The following is a 16978-nucleotide window of genomic DNA, read 5'->3' on the forward strand; positions in this document are numbered from 1 at the left end:
GTGGCGTACCCTACCTGGGGGACAGCTATAATGCAAAAATGGTGTGCTTTGGAGAAGGGGCCATGGAGTTATGCATGTATGAAAAAGCTGTTTTCTTTCTTCCTGTCAATATACTCACGATATGGTTGCCAGCTGTCTACTACTGTGTGTCTTGATATATACTATTCATATTTAAGAATGATGTCACTATACCGTCATTGTCATAGGGTTTGAATTATTTCCACATGTGGTGGATATTACCACTATCAGCTCCTGTGGCTGTGTACTTATTGTGGAATGAGATAGGCCCAAGTTGTTTGGTTGGTTTGGGTATTCTCTTCTTGCAGCCACCAATTCAGTATATGTTAGGACGTTTATACACCAAACTGTGGTATGTTAAGTAAACAATCAGTGTAACTGTGTTGGATCTATAAATGTTCTATAGGTTAAAGTCAGCTAAAGTGACAGACAAGAGAGTGAGAGTGATGAATGAGATCATCAGTGGTATGAGACTGATCAAGATGTATGCCTGGGAGTGGGCATTTCATGAATATGTGAAGAAAATCAGAAAGTTAGTAACACATTCATTATCATCATTATCATTTGTTGTGTGGTAGGAAGGAGAGCAACATCATCACTAAAGCTAGTATGATTAGAGCATTCAACCAAGCAATATTTTATTCATTTTTGAGTTTACTAAGTTTTGTCACATTTACAACCTATGTGGGACTAGGAAATGCTATTACTCCAAAGAAAGTATTTACGGTGATAAGTATATTTTCAGCTGCAAGACTGTATTATTTTTACTTTGTTGTACTTTGTGCACTTGGAATATCAGAAGTATGGACGGCTTCGAAACGAATTGAGGTTAGGGCTATTAATACAAGAGTATAATATATTTTAAACATTTTACAGAAACTACTATTACTACCAGAACTTGGTGATACAATAACTGGTACAGATAGTGATCCAGTCAAGACAACTAGTAGATCATGTTCCCCTAATGTGATGCCTCCTCTTAAGTTGGTCAATGAAGAAGTCACTAATGATAGTGGACATGGATCATTGTCCAATGGAGTAACTCCCAGGATCATAGTCAATAATCTAACAGCATCCTGGACACATGTTAGAGTTTAACAACATATACAGTATCTTCATGTGTGTATGTTTGTAGGATAGAGAGAAAGTTGTTTTAAAAGACATCAATTTCAGTGTAGATCAGGTGAGGTGTTTAGTTGGTAGACAGTCAAGTGAGATTATAAGATGATGATATAGTCAAACAGGTTACTGGCAGTAGTTGGTCCAGTGGGATCAGGAAAGGTGTGTTGTGTACTAGTTGACTACTCTAACTGATCTCCATCATACTTTACTACTACTATAGTCATCAATACTGCAGTGTCTACTGAGAGAACTAGAAGCATTGGATGGATCAGTAGACATTGAGGGTAGTGTATCTTATGCAAGTCAGGATCCATGGATATTTTCTGGAACAATAAAAGAAAATATTATATTTGGACAAGATTATGATGAGGCTTGGTATAATAGTGTAGTGGCGTGTTGTTGTTTTGTTCAAGTATGTTAAATCTGCTTAGTTTAATTGTATACACTACCACATTAAAATAGGACATTGACAAGATGCCATTTGGTGATGAGACTTTGATAGGAGAACGAGGAGTGAACCTTAGTGGTGGTCAGAAGGCTAGACTGAACCTTGCCAGGTATTATATAAAGCTAGTTCACTAGGATACTTATAGAAATAGATGGGTTTCATGTAAATATCTATAAGTATCCTGAACATTCTATTAATTGCTCACACTTAAAGAGCAACTTTTGAGCTCATAATGTGAGTATTGTTTTAAGCCCATTATACTGGATAGATTGCTTAAGTGTTGTATGTGTTGAGAATCACTGCATGCTGCCTTACTCATGCAATATAGTGTTTGATGTTAGTTAACTACCATCAGTGTTCAGTCCCACAATCCTACACCAGTTAATTGGCCAATTCTACAAGATCAACAGAAAAATAATAGACTAATCCTTTTATTCAAATTAGTAAATAACCTACTTGCTGTTCCGCACCACTACTTGCCGTCTCCATCCTTTCCAAACACTAGAGCTAATCATCAACTAACATTTTCTCACTACCAATCAAGAACAGAAATTTATCGCAAATCCGTTTTCCCCAAGACAACCATTGAATGGAATTCCTTACCCTATCCTGATCTTCATGAGATTGACATAGAGACATTTAGGTCATACTTATTTACTTAATAATTATCACTGTAATTGTACATTAGCGTGTTACCCCTAAGGGTTTTGCTAATCAACAAATAAATAAATAAATAAATAAGTCATAAAGGGTCCACACACCATGTAGAGCAATTATCATTTGCAGTAAAAAAAAAAGAGGCAACTGTGTCCGTTTTTAAGGTCAATGCAATTTTTGAAGGTGATCATTTAACAAAGCCTCTTTTTTCATGAAAGGTTGCCCGGCAGCAGCCAGCATGAATGGGGAAAGCGGGCTATAGAAAAGTTTAGTGCTTGGATGTGCAAGCATTTTATACTCTATAAAAGATTGAGAGTAAGTTACTAATAACACAAATGTTTGTTCAACCAGTTACATACGTAGCATTTAAAATTACAAGGCCAACACAAGCAATTTTAAACTACAGTTGAATTGTTCCTGTATGTACTAACACTATAGTCATTGACCATGAATTGTTATTGTTAGACACATTTTGGTTAGTGATTTAGTGGGTCATGTTGCTTAGCAACACTAAGTCTTAGTGTAGAGAGAAACAGTGATAGTGTAATATGTTGTGTGTAGGGCTGTGTACAGGGACAGTGACATCGTGTTGTTGGATGATCCTCTGAGTGCAGTAGATGCTGCAGTGAGCAGACACCTGTTTGATAGGTATAGAATGTTTAATGTAGTAATGGATTGTAGATGTTAGTGGTGTTATGATTATAAGGTGTATATGTGGAGTGTTAGCTGATAAGTTGGTGATCTTAGTGACCCATCAGTTACAATATGCCGAACATGCAGATCGTATTCTAGTATTGAAGGAGGTTTGTGTGTTGAGCTAGACAAAGTGATGATAATGTTGTTATTTGCATGTTAAGTAGGGGTGTGTACAAGGATATGGAAATTATGAGGAGTTAACATCAAGTGGTGTTGACCCTACTGAACTATTTGATGATGTAGAGGACAATAGAAAATCAACAGATATAGTAGCCCCAGATATTGTATTAGATGATGTAGCAGAAATTGAAGTTCCCATGTGTTCGAATGATGCACAGCCATTGCTGGTGCAGAGAGCACTAAAACTTGATGAACCTTTACATTCTGGTAGTCATACAACATCAAGAGATCAAACTTCATTATATTCTGTCTCATCTCTGATGTCTGTACAGAGTGAGTTTGAAAGATACAATAAAACTGATCATAACCCGGTTAGTACTTTAGTTGTAGCTATCTCTCTTTTTATTTTTTTATTTTAAATTCACATTAGAAGAATGATAACCTGGTACCAGAGGAAGAAAGAGCTCATGGCACAATTTCTAACAAGACTTATTTCTTATTTGCAAAAGAAGGTGGTGGAAGTCATTTTACAACAGTTGCTCTCATTGTGTTACTATTAGCAGTGGAGGTTAGAGTCAATGTACTGGTTTGCTGTTGCTGTATATTTATAATTTTATGCAGGCATCTGTTATCAGTGCAGATTGGTGGCTGGCTAATTGGTAAGCTGAAATATAAGGTTTATATTATCCCCATGTATTGTAGGGCAAGTGAAGAAGAATCTTGTTTGCCAGAAACTGCTAACATTTCAGCTGCAAGTTCTTCTGATTTTAGTGTTACCACTCACCAAAGAATTGGAATATATGGTGGACTGGTTGGAATGTCTGGTGTACTAATAATATCAAGAGCAATCCTGTGTTATTTACTCTGCTTTGCTGCAGCTCGTAGCTTGCACAGTAAAATGTTTGGGTCAATACTACGAGCACCAGTACTGTTTTATGATACTAACCCAGTTGGTAAGTAAATGTGACTTTTATTATGATTAGATCTCACATTTTGTTTTCCTGAACTGCTCTTCTTTAAGAATGCATATGATATTTTCTAGGTCGTGTACTTAATAGATTCTCAAAGGATATTGGATTTATGGATGCTGTTCTGCCATACAAACTTGTGGATTATATCACTGTTAGTTACATGATTATTGTGTTGACACTTTGACTGTATTTTTGCTATAGTTTGGATTTCGTGTGGTTGGTATTGTTGTGACTGCCTGTGTGGCCAACTACTGGTTATCCATCATTGTCATTATTATATTTGTTCTACTACTTCTATTTCGACATTATTTCTTGTGTACTTCAAGAAATATACAACGGCTTGAAGCTATAGGTAATAATACTGTAGTGGGGCTTTTGCATACATTATCATTATTCTCAAATTGTGTTATTGTAATTATTTGCTTTGAAATCAAAGCATTCACAATGGAATCCTGTCTCTTGTGTCTCAGTGAAGTATGTACTTCATTGATTGATTTTATGTATGTATGTATGTGTGTTACGTATATGTCTGACTAACTTGATATACATAACCATTTAACTATGCTATTTGTTTGTTAGCTCGCAGTCCGGTATATTCCCATATTTCAGCAACCATTCAAGGACTATCTTCTATTAGAGCTTACAAGGAGCAAGTTAGATTTCTCAATGTCCACCATTTCTATCAGAATGAACACACCAAAGCATGGTTCATCAAGGTGGCTGCAACTCGCTGGTTTGGAATGAGACTTGACATGTTTGGAGCGGTCTTCATTACATTTGTGACATTTACTTCTATTCCTTTGGCTGATGGTAAGGACTAAGGTTAATTGTGTTCTGGTATAATAAAGTGCTTTCTGCTCTATTCCACACCTGTTTGTGTGTAGCTATTGACCCAGCCTTTGCAGGACTATCATTAGCTTATGCTGCATCTATAAGTGCAATGCTACAGTATGCTGTTCGTCTGAGTGCAGAAGTTGAAGAACTGGTAAGATTTTTGACTGTTTAATTTGTAATTGTGTTTGCGGTGTAGATGGTATCAGTGGAGAGAGTCATGGCTTATGGTCAGCTAGAAAGTGAAGCAGAACTGGAAACTATTCCACATGACAAAGCTCCTCCTCTTCAATGGCCTGACAAAGGAGTGATTGAACTTCACAACACTAAATTTAAATATGCCATTGATTATCCCTATGTATTGAAGTCAATATCTTTTAGAATTGAATCATGTGAAAAGGTTGATAACTAATTACCATTAGACTGTGACAAGTTGTGTGTATATACATTATATATTAGGTTGGTATTGTGGGTAGGACTGGAGCTGGCAAGTCTTCATTGTTGTCAGCATTGTTCAGATTAGCAGAACCAGAAGGAGTGTTTGAAATTGATGGAATACAAATAACAGACATAGGACTACACGATCTTCGTAAAAAGATATCAATTATTCCACAGGTGATGTTTTGTGTAATATATTGTAGTGAAATTTAGACTAGTGTGTGTATGATACAGGACCCAGTACTGTTCAGTGGAACTGTGAGGTATAACTTGGACCCATTCAATGAACTTGAAGATCACCAACTATGGGATGCATTGGAAGAGGTATGATGAGATGATATAACAATCGTAGCTAATCACTACATTCAGGTACAACTGAAGGAAGTGATAAGTAATTTGGAGAATGGGTTAGAATCACAAGTATATGAAAGTGGTTCTAACTTTAGTGTGGGTCAGAGACAGTTGATGTGTCTAGCAAGAGCACTATTGAGGAGGAACAAGATCCTTGTGATTGATGAAGCAACTGCAAATGTTGACCTAATGTGAGTTACTAAGATGTTATGAGAAGTGAGAGCTGTATGATGGTGACATGTATTGAGTGCAGAACGGATGGTATAATTCAGGAAATGATCCGCAAGAAATTCAACCATTGTACTATCCTTACTATTGCTCACCGACTGGAAACAATAATGGACTCTGATAGAGTACTGGTGGGTTAGGATGATAGTGAATAATTGTGTAGATGTTGTTGATTTGTAGGTTTTATCTTCTGGTAAAGTGATAGAGTTTGATACACCATTCAACCTCCTACAGAAACAACAGTCAATGTTTCACAGTATGGTAAAGAGAACTGGTCCTGTAGAATCAACTAAATTGAGAACTATTGCTGGTGAAGTAGAAAAATTAAAATATGGCACCAGAGTATAGCAAATTATTTATAAACCAATTTTTATTTAATTCCTTACATTCTACATTAATGATTATGAAACAGTGATCCTTTTATTGATGCTGGCTTAATCTGAAAAATGGTTACATGTTGCATGCATTGAGTCTCATATACACAGACACTTTTTCTATTATCCAACATATAATCATTTGCCAGATTAGTAAAGATGTCAGATTATCAAGTGTTACACACTGAAGTCAATTTTTGTCAAAGACATGGGTACAAAGGTTCGTATATCAGATTTAGAGATACTGTTAATTATCATGGTGAAGGTTTACCACACATGCTAAGATACTGTGGAGTATGTGTAAAGCATGAAGTAAAGTATACAGTTTGTACATTTTGAATCCCTATAAGCTTGGCTACCTAGAAGTTGTTGAAATGCAAACCATTAATCTATTGGTTCCTCCAAGCAGTGTATAGACTGGTAAACATATATGTAATTTTATATATATATATGTAATCTATAGTATAGCTACACCTATAATATATTGCACAACCAGCAGAAAGTGTTTCTACAGATCAACTTCAGCTGTATTATTAATTTTCTTACACATACCAGTCAACGTTATATCAATGGTGTTGATTACAATAATTTACACATATCTACTACCCTGGTAGCTATATAGTTACTAAGAATCACTACTGGCTGAAATTTCTATGTATGAACCATAAGTTAATTTTTTCCTTGGATATACATTTCTCTGCAGATTGTTTTGAATGAAATGCACATCAGTTTAGTTAGTTAGTCAGTCAGTGAGTTCAGTCAGTCAGTCAGTCAGTCAGTCCTAAATTTTCCCCATGTATCCTATCCATATAAAACTCTCAAAGAAATAAGCAGGCAGCCATCTAGTTAATCACGTCAGAAGCTAAAAGCCACTATACCAAATGGCACAGAAGCACAAGTCAATATATATAAGCCCATGTGCAACCCTCTGGATCTCATGATCATATATAGGATAAGTGTTTGACTGGCTTGTGAAGGCTAAGAAAAGTGGGAAATGATTGATTATGATAAGTTATAGCTGCATGGTACAAAGCAATTAAAGGTCTGCCCCCCATGCACAGGAAATTAAAATTAGCCTATACTGAGATTGAATTTAGAACTGAACTTGAAAAGCATATGTGTGCATTCCAACAAAGGGATATCAGTCTCTAGCATACAGTGGTAATGCTATAGCTGTGCATATTGAATGCTGTGGAAGGCAGAGCAATTTTGATATAGCTAGATAAAGATGCAACTGCATGTTGTTGCCTGTAACTGAAGATCTTAATAATGATGCTACAGCTCATTTGATAAGTATCCAAATATCAGTGAAGCCTTATATATATATATATATATATATAAGCCAAGAGTAAATAATAAAAGAGGGCCTAATTTATTCCACGGACTGGACTGGACTGGTGGAATGAGCTGGAAACAGCTTTTAAACAATAATCCAGGGATTATCCATCTCTTGCAACACTGGAGACACCACTATCGAGCTATAACTGCTGGTACTGCTCTTCTTTACAAGTCGGATGACACTAGCGCATGCACTAATCAATTAGAATACACTTACGATACACGTGTACTCGCAGTGATAAAGCATGACAGAGGCTATTGTTGTAGCGTACATGTTTTCCTTTGTTGCTTCAGTACTTAACACTAGCGTTGGGGTCATGATGAGCCAGATTATTTGCATAGCTCCATCACCTTGTCTGGTGGTGCCACCTAGTTACCTGCTAAGAATAATTACTAGTTCATCTCTACAGCTGTTAACACTAGTGCTAAAGCAACAAAGGAAAACATCTACGCTACAAGAATAGCCTTTATCACGCTGTATCACTGCTAGTACGGCATGTATCGTAAGTGTATTCTAATTAATTAGTGCATGCGCTAGTGTCATGACTTGTAAGGAAGAGCCAGCAGCAGCAGTTGTAGCTCGATAGTGGTGTCTCCAGTGTTGCAAGAGATGGATAATTCCTGGATTATTGTTTAAAAGCTGTTTCCAGCTCAGTCCACGAGTCCAGTCCAGTCCAGTCCAGTCCAGTCCAGTCCAGTCCGTGGAATAAAGTAGGCCAAGAAAGTGTCTAACTCCAGTATGGGCCATCAAAAATGACAGCTTCAAGTCCATAGCTATAAGGCTTCCCTTGAATTTACAGGAAAGGTGTTAATATGCTTTGGCTTGCATACATGAACTTTCAAGGAGCTACTCAAAGTCACCACTTCCTAAATTGTTAACTCACTCAATCAGCACAGACCTTCACTATAATGATCAGATGCTGGAAAGACAACTTATAGGTACAGCTGATAATATTCAGGAGGGCTATAGACCCTAAAAAGAAAAATTTTTACCAGTATAATAAGTTAGTCACAACAAATTGTTCTAATGTTTCTGCAAATTCAATGTGATGTGATCTGGGAGGGTGTGATGATGTGAGGGAAGAAATGGCAGTCATTTTATTTACAGGGGTGACATATCTGTATACTGATGGAAAAGTCTATAGTTGGATATACTGTGGAGGTGTAATGCAGGGGAAGAGTTGAATGGATGCATGTGGTAAGTAAGTCATTATACAGTAAAGTTATAGTTAGGTCACCAAGGTGACTAACACATCTTCTGTTCTTCCAGTTACCTATACTCATTGGATTATACACTGATGTGACCCATCTTGCAGCACATTGTTGGACTTTCTTTATAGTGTTTATCAAATATTTAGTTGCCAGTTGGTGAGGCCATGACATCAAAGAAAGGATTAGTGTGGCAGGCTTCAGATAAAAGTAAGACTGACTTGTTTAACAGCTAGGAAAGCAACATGCACGTTGTAGCTACTTGTAGCTAAGGGCCCTTGAACACACTGGTGTACTAATGGAAATAAAATTCGTCCTTTAGAAATTAGAATATTAGGAGGTTTCCAGTTGATCAACATTTCTTTACGGACTCGGATCACGCGATGAATGACGTGCGATCAACCTCCTCTGCGCTAGATACCGTAGGCAGGAAAAGTTACGCGTTTTAATTTAATTTAATTTAATAATTGCTTTACAGAATTGGAATTACATACAGTAGAGGCTATAGTGATTACAGAGACATACAATTCTGAAGGACTACCAGTGTCCTGCACTGGTAGCCTAGAGCACTAACTACTTAACTACAAAAACTATACATGCATACATTTATATAATAGTTACAAATAATTATAGTTGGTTGGTGCAGGAGTCTTGGAGCAGCGGGTACAAGGACACAGGTAATGAAAAGTACAGGGGGTATTATCAAAGTTAGCTAAAAAATGATTCCATAAAAATGCTTTCAACTTTGGTTTGATTACATCTAGTGATTGAGATAGGTCAATTATTGGTAAAGAGTTCCATAATCTTGGTAAACGATAAAAATATGAGTTCATGATAGGGTTGATATGGGCTGTCTTGGGGTATAACTTTGTGCCAGCAGATCTTGTTGAACCTGTAGTAAAGTTGGTATAGTTCAAGATGTCAAATTTATCTGATGGATTTTTGATGGATTTGATAAAGAATAGTATGTCGGCAATTTCGTAAATGTACATTAGTGGCAACATACCAGTTTGTATTAGCCTTGTTTTATAGTCTGATTGATAGTTTGATAATATGAATTTGGTGGCTCTTCGTTGGACTTTCTCAAGTGATTCAATGTCTTTTAACAGGTATGGCCTCCACAGGGGGGAACAATACAGTAGCTTTGATCTAACTAAAGTGATAAACAGAGATTTTCTGGCCTGGGGACAATTGGAGTCCTTGAAGACCCTACGCAATAAGCCAAGAGATTTATAGGCATTAGAAGAAATCATTTCATAGTGTGCTTGCCATGTTAGCGAATTAGTAAAAACAATCCCAAGGTCTTTACAGCTGGAGGACTCATCAATTGAATGACCGTTGACATGATATGTAGAGTTGAATTTGCGTGGGAAAAGTTTCGCGATTGCAATAACCATCGCGAAGCTTTTACGCCGGTTAACTTGCTACACTGTCTACATGTTTGTATTTGTACAGTAAGAAATTAGTAAGCACAATCAGCATCGCGAAACTTTTCCGCCGGTATACATAGAGTGCCATTCGCGTAACTTTTCCCGCCTACGGTAATAGATCTCCATGCATGCATGCATGTGTGTGGAGACTGCGGTTATTTATTTGCTTATTTAGGCGAGATACTACAGGTTCAATGCTATAGTCATAGTCTCGCGTGCCAACAGCTGCGGTTTGTGGGGGCGGAATCCGTGGTCTGGAACGCAAGACTGCATGACCAGCTTGATGCGTGCCGTTATAAAAGAGTCCGTTCATGAGCTATATATTCAGTGCTTCGCTTGTAATTCGACGCCAAGTTAGCTATAGGTATCTAATATAGGGTCCGCAACGTGAAATTTCGACCTCCGAGAATCAACTACCAAACCATCCACAAATGCTAGGCTAGGTACCACTTAGAAAACGCCAGATTGGTGTTATTTTTCATTAACGTCTTGTCGTGCAAATCGGCGAATATGCTTACAAATTACGAGATTTTTTGCTATATCTTCAAGTAAATGTCTTTTAAAGCTATAATATGCACTATCAACCTTTCTTACTAACTGTACTCTAAACTAAAACCATCAGTGGCTGCATTGTCTGGAGCGATTTCCAGCCGCAGCATCGCGAAAATGAAATTTCGGACTCGAAAAAAGTTTCGATGCCACTGAAGCACACAGTAGCAATGCCAAAGTAACCCTCCCAGGTCAAACTGTTCTGGCATGGGTCCAACTACTACCACACCAAATATCATGGAATTCCAAAATTGTTTGCCATCTGGCTGAGCTCGACGGATGTCAAAAATTCGTCAAAATGCCGATTTTATTCACTGACGGGAACGTTTGCTAGCCAGATGTGCTAGTTTACTTCTCAAAAGCTTACTAGACCCATAGCCAGTAGCTTTCATTCATAGGGTTGGTCTGGCAGCTCTTCTAGCGACCTCAAAAACCAACAAATGCCGATATCCACAAATTTTGCCGATATCGACCAATTTACAATGCGTTAAAGAAATCTTGCACATCAAGCGTGATGCTTTGCCTCTCTAAAGTCATGCTGCATCCTTGTTTAGTTATATTCGTCCATAGGGTGGCACTGGCGGCTCTCTTATCGAGGCCAAAATCCATCAAAATGCCCATCTCACCATTTGTCATCAGTTTTAGGAAGTTTTACAAGTCAAACATGCTGGTTTACCTCTCTGCATCCTTGCTGGACCATTCAATCACCTTCGTCTGTGTAGGCACCTTTCTTCAGTTTCTTGAAAACGTCAGAGCACACCAATTTGGTGCAACCACCAATACCAGTTAATGCTTATTTTGTTTCATTGGTTCCACGCAAAAATGTATTTGTATTTGTATTTGTATTTTAAGGATAAAGGCTTATGCCTGTACATCCATAAACAAAATTAATAATTATTATGTACTTAGCTATTCTAATTACTATACAAAATCAAATAAGCAATTACTGTAGTGTCTGTCCAGCAGTGTTTTAAAATCATTGACAGAGGGAGAATCAACAATAGATTGAGGTAATGAATTCCAGTCATTGATTACTCTGTTACTATAAAAATTAGATCTTGTATACGAATTAGTGTGATGTTTGAATAATTTCCTTGTGTGACCTCTTGTTACAGTAGAAGTGGATGGGGTAAATAAATGATTTTCTATATCATAACTGCCTTTGAGAATTTGGTACAAATATATCAAATCACCCCTTCGTCTACGGTGTTGTAAAGATGGTATGTTTAGATATGTTAATCTGTCGTAGTATGATAAATGGTTGATAGATGGAATCATTCTGGTTGCTTTACGCTGCATTCTTTCAAGTTTTTGATTGTCAAGTGTGTAAGAAGGTCCCCATATGACATTGTTATATTCAACAATTGGGCAGACAAGTGTTTTATAGTTTTACCATGACATCAGAGTCCTTACACTCAAATGATTTACAGATGAGACCTAGAATCCGGTAGGCCTTGTGATAAACCTCGTAATATCACTTAGATCTAGACTCAGAGCAGTACAGCACAACAACTTGTCTTAACACAAAACAACCAACTAAAATCATAAGGGCATGATGTGTGTAATGTCCAACTAAAGTGTTGATTACCATACAATACAGGATTAAATACAATATACTTATACTGATACAAAAGTTATAAATGACACTGATAATTATAAATCCAAAGTCTGTTACATTATCCCCCTCCTTTTAAAGGACGTCCCGTCCTTGGACAATACCATCAATGCCTGACATAGCTATCAAATCGTTGAGGAGGTCTATGTTGTCTTGCAGGATATCTATGAACTGGAGGTGGTGCTGATGCAGGTACTGGTGCATGTACTACTGTCTGTTCCACATCGTCATCACTATCAATAAGTTCTAGATTAGTGCCATATGAGTGTGTGATAGGTTTGCCACGGTCTGATGACTGAAGTAGTGATGTATTGGCTGCAGCACTAGTACTCTCAATACTCTGTCCTTCTGCTTGTGAGTTCACGTGGTTAGTATCTGGTACAATCACATTACTGGTGCAGGGTTTTAGATGATCAAAATGCACAATTTTCCTTACTCTCTTCCCCTGTGCTTGCTGTATCCTATATGTGACATCCGAAAGCTTTTTAATCACCTTAAAAGGGCCTGTCCATGGATGGTATAGCTTGCGAGAAGCCCCTCTTGGAGGCACTGGAGAGTGCAACCACACCAAGTCTCCTGACTTATATGGCTTGCCATGGACCTTCTTGTCATAGAATACTTTCTGCCGTTTATGATGCATTCCTAAGTGCTTCCGGACTAGGTCATAGGCATGTAACAACCTGCTTTGCAGCTGAGTTGCATACTCACCAGTTGAAGGGAGGTCAAGTGGGCTCTGATTGGTACCATATATAGTGTCTAAAGGTAAACGTGCTTCACGACCAAACATTAAGTAAAAGGGGGTATACCCAGTTGATGCTTGTATGCTGCTGTTATATGCCATACACACTTTCCTGAGATGGGGTTCCCAATCAAACGGATGATCAACTGCAGAAGTGGACAGCATGCTCAATAACGTTCTATTAAATCTTTCCACAAGGCCATCGCATTGTGGGTGGTAGGGCGTGGTTCTTGTCTTATGAATCTGCAACAGTCTGCAAACTTCACCAAGTAGCTTTGACTCAAACTGTCGTCCTTAGTCTGAGTGAAGTTGCTCTGGAATGCCAAGCCTGAGGAACACTTCATCTACTAGTTTGTTAGCTACTGTAACAGCCTCCTGATTTGGCAAGGGGAAAGCCTCCACCCACCTTGTGAAATAGTCTGCCACTACAAGTATATAACTATTGCCACCATCGCTTTCAGGTAATGGGCCTACAATGTCTGCTGCCACTATCTGCATGGGGTACCCAGCAGAAATTGTACCCAGAGGACCACGCTGAGAAGGAGCAGGTGTCTTCCTGGTGATGCAACTATTGCAAGATCTACACCAATTCCAAATGTCATTAAAGTGCCCTGGCCAATAGAATCTTTGTTTAACGCGATGAAGGGTTTTGTCTTGGCCCAGATGCCCACCTGTTGTCCCTTCATGAGCTTCTTTGATGATTTCTGATTGAAGCGTGGTAGGCGCCACTAGTTGTAGCCAACTCTGTTGTTCATTGGGATGTTCATACTGACGCCACAGTACCCCATTTCGGATCATTAATTGGTCCCATTGCTGGTACAACCTATGATACTTGACACTCTTACTTTTAGCATGATCAGGTGATGGCTTCTGATGTGATTCCATAGCCTTTAATAATTCTCCCACACAACAATCATCAAGTTGTAAATCACGTATTTCTGCTTGAGTGTAGCCCCCGCAAATGTCAGATGATGTAATGGTAGCAATAACATTTTCTACAACTCTTCCACATTGCCTACAAGGCAAACGTGACAAGGCATCAGCATTACAGTGTTTTTTTCCTGGGCGGTGGACAATTGAAAACTCAAAGTCCTGAAGCTTCTCCAACCACCGTGCTAATTGGCCCTCAGGGGATTTAAAATTCTGTAGCCATGTTAATGCCCCATGGTCAGTACGGACAACAAAGTTTGTTCCAATTAAATATTGACGAAAATGGTGAAGAAAGGTAACCACTGCTAACAACTCCTTCCTTGTAACGCAGTAATTTCGCTCGGTCTTGGTGAGTAGTCGACTAGCATAGCTTATCACATGTTCTTCTCCTTTCTCATTGGTTTGCGACAGTACTGCTCCAATGCCACTATCGCTAGCATCCGTGTCAACAATGAAAGGTCTAGACCAATCAGGAAGGGCAAGTATTGGGGCAGTAGTAAGAAGGTGTTTTAATTGTGCAAAAGCTTGTTGGCATTCGTATGTCCATTTAAAAGATTGTTTTTTCTCGGTTAATTTATGCAATGGCTTGGCAATTGTAGCGAAATCTTTAATGAATCGTCTATAATAGTTGGCTAGTCCTAAGAATTGTTGCGTTTCTTGCCTAGAGGTGGGAGTTGGCCAATCCTTTACTTTCACTGTCTTATCCGGGTCAGGAGAAACACCATTTGCTGACACTATATGTCCCAAAAATCGCACTTCATGTTGAAGGAATTGACACTTATAGGGATGTAGCTTCAGTCCAGCTTGTCTTAAACGGTCAAATACTTGCTGTAAGTTGTGGAGATGGCTCTCAAATGACTTTCCCATGATAATAACATCATCAATGTACACCAGGCAACTTGTCCATTGAAGACCTGCCAGAACACAGTCCATCAAGCGCTGGAATGTAGCTGGGGCGTTACATAGCCCAAAGGGCATGACATTGAATTGGAAAAGGCCCTCCTGGGTACAGAAAGCAGTTTTCTCGCGGTCTTTAGGAGCAACTTCAACCTGCCAGTATCCACTTCTTAAATCAATGGTCGTGAACCAAGTAGAGCCCGTTAGAGTGTCAAGTGTGTTGTCCACCCTAGGAAGTGGATATGCATCCTTACGGGTGACTCCATTAATCTTCCTATAGTCAATACAAAACCGAATGGATCCGTCCTTCTTTTTAACTAAAACTATGGGAGAAGCCCAAGGACTTTTTGAAGGGGATATGATACCTTTCTCCAACATATCATTCAAAAGGGTGTGGACCGTTTCACGTCGAGGAAGGGGCACCCTACGAGCTTGTTGCCTTATAGGTGCTGCGTTACCAGTATCAATACAATGCTGCATTACGGTTGTACGCCCCAACTCATCTGGTCTGGCAGCGATTATATCACTATAATGAGATAGAAGGGCCAAAAATTGTTCCTTCTGTGCTGCTGTAATGTCATCAGGAAGCGTCAGAGGTATATCTTTTGCCAAATAGCTTCCACTTGCTGAAACCTCACCTTGTTCACAAGTATTGCATATTGCTGAGTCAGTAATCAACTCTGCTGTAGCAATTTTACTGTTTCTGTACAAGGTGACTGGTGAAACATCTATGTTCACTATTCGTAACACTACTGACTGGTCTTGTGCCTTCGTGAGTGCTCTAGCAATCATGATCTGAGCTGACGGTGACGAGATCCCTTCTACCAGCCATGTTCCATCTTCCTTGGAGTCTAGATGGGCAACAATTTCCATCTCACTGTGAGGCGGGACAACACAATTCTGTGATAACATTACAGAGCTACAACAGCCAGTATGTAGGCTAGGTGAGTTGGGTACAAGGGCAACACTCTGGTCTGCAATGATAATCTTTCCCTTGGCTAGGTCAAGCACACACTTGTTGGATTCTAGGAAATCCAACCCCATAATAGCATCTGTTGTTAATCCCTCTGCTACAATGAACTTGTGGCTAAAATTAAAGCCCGAAACTGATAGTGGTGCTATGACAGACCCTAGCACCTTCAGTGGAATCCCATCTACACCTACCAGCCGGTGATTACTTACTAAATTCAAGTCTCCTGCTTTAGATTTAATTTGATCCCAAGCCTCCTTGTCCAACAACGAAACTCCTGCTCCAGTATCAATTAAAAATGACATAGGGACTCCGTGTACATTGCATGACAACACATAGCTAGATACATTATTTATTGAAATACAATTTAGTGGATTCGGTCTAGTCTCATTTGGTGCTGCTGGGATACTACATTGGGTTTTCAAGGCACATCCCCTTGCATAGTGGCCAACGTTTCCACAACAATAGCAAGTTACCTCTTTGGCTCTCCAGGCCTGCTGAGGAGGCGTGGCCTCACGATGCACTCGCGTAGAGTCCGATTCAAGCTGTTCAACACGTTTTGCAAGCCTGCGGATTTCTTCCAGAACCTCAAGATCACCTGTAGTGGACCCAACTCTCTTGACATTAGAAAAGCCATCAATGCAATCGTCATTATCGTCCGATGTAACGGGGAGTGTGAGAAGATACGATTCCATTTCCAAAGTAGCGCTGACCGCCTCCCTTAGCGTTCTTGGGCGTCTTTGCCTAACAGCTAAACACACTCTAGGGTCCTGCAAATTGGCTAAAAACTTGTTTAGCGCAATTATCTCCTGGGATTCGTTCTGTAAACCCGGAAACGCTCTGCGTGCCAATACCATTAGCTCGTCAGCGAAATCTGGCCAAGTATCTTCTTCATTTTTGCCACGCTTCTCAAATTCTATCTTGTATAACTCAGATTTACACTGAGGTTCGAAGCGTTCGCGCAGGGCTGTCTTAACTGTGACGTAGGAGTTCTGGGTCTCGTGATCAAAACATTGATAAGCCACGTGAGCAGCACCCCTTAAACTG

At 39.1% G+C, this 16978-nt stretch overlaps 1 protein-coding gene across 1 annotated transcript in view; it reads left to right on the forward strand.

Annotated features, from left to right (window-relative positions):
• The window catches only part of LOC136236268 (ATP-binding cassette sub-family C member 4-like), a 21098-nt gene extending 14175 nt beyond the window's left edge, over positions 1–6923 (forward strand). The window contains exons 7-30 of the mRNA XM_066026399.1: positions 207–370; positions 425–550; positions 597–846; positions 895–1104; positions 1154–1201; positions 1255–1299; positions 1361–1552; positions 1603–1697; positions 2807–2893; positions 2952–3048; positions 3106–3432; positions 3492–3629; positions 3683–3720; positions 3764–4014; positions 4104–4183; positions 4234–4384; positions 4612–4842; positions 4917–5017; positions 5063–5263; positions 5323–5478; positions 5536–5625; positions 5671–5843; positions 5906–6011; positions 6061–6923. Of these exons, the coding sequence (XP_065882471.1) occupies positions 207–370; positions 425–550; positions 597–846; positions 895–1104; positions 1154–1201; positions 1255–1299; positions 1361–1552; positions 1603–1697; positions 2807–2893; positions 2952–3048; positions 3106–3432; positions 3492–3629; positions 3683–3720; positions 3764–4014; positions 4104–4183; positions 4234–4384; positions 4612–4842; positions 4917–5017; positions 5063–5263; positions 5323–5478; positions 5536–5625; positions 5671–5843; positions 5906–6011; positions 6061–6228 (3525 nt within the window). The 3' untranslated portion in view covers positions 6229–6923. The remainder of the gene's footprint in view (positions 1–206; positions 371–424; positions 551–596; positions 847–894; positions 1105–1153; positions 1202–1254; positions 1300–1360; positions 1553–1602; positions 1698–2806; positions 2894–2951; positions 3049–3105; positions 3433–3491; positions 3630–3682; positions 3721–3763; positions 4015–4103; positions 4184–4233; positions 4385–4611; positions 4843–4916; positions 5018–5062; positions 5264–5322; positions 5479–5535; positions 5626–5670; positions 5844–5905; positions 6012–6060) is intronic.
• The last annotated feature ends 10055 nt before the right edge of the window (positions 6924–16978 follow it).

The sequence above is a fragment of the Dysidea avara genome, chromosome 10, assembly GCF_963678975.1.
Source record: "Dysidea avara chromosome 10, odDysAvar1.4, whole genome shotgun sequence".
NCBI classification, from domain to species: domain Eukaryota; kingdom Metazoa; phylum Porifera; class Demospongiae; order Dictyoceratida; family Dysideidae; genus Dysidea; species Dysidea avara.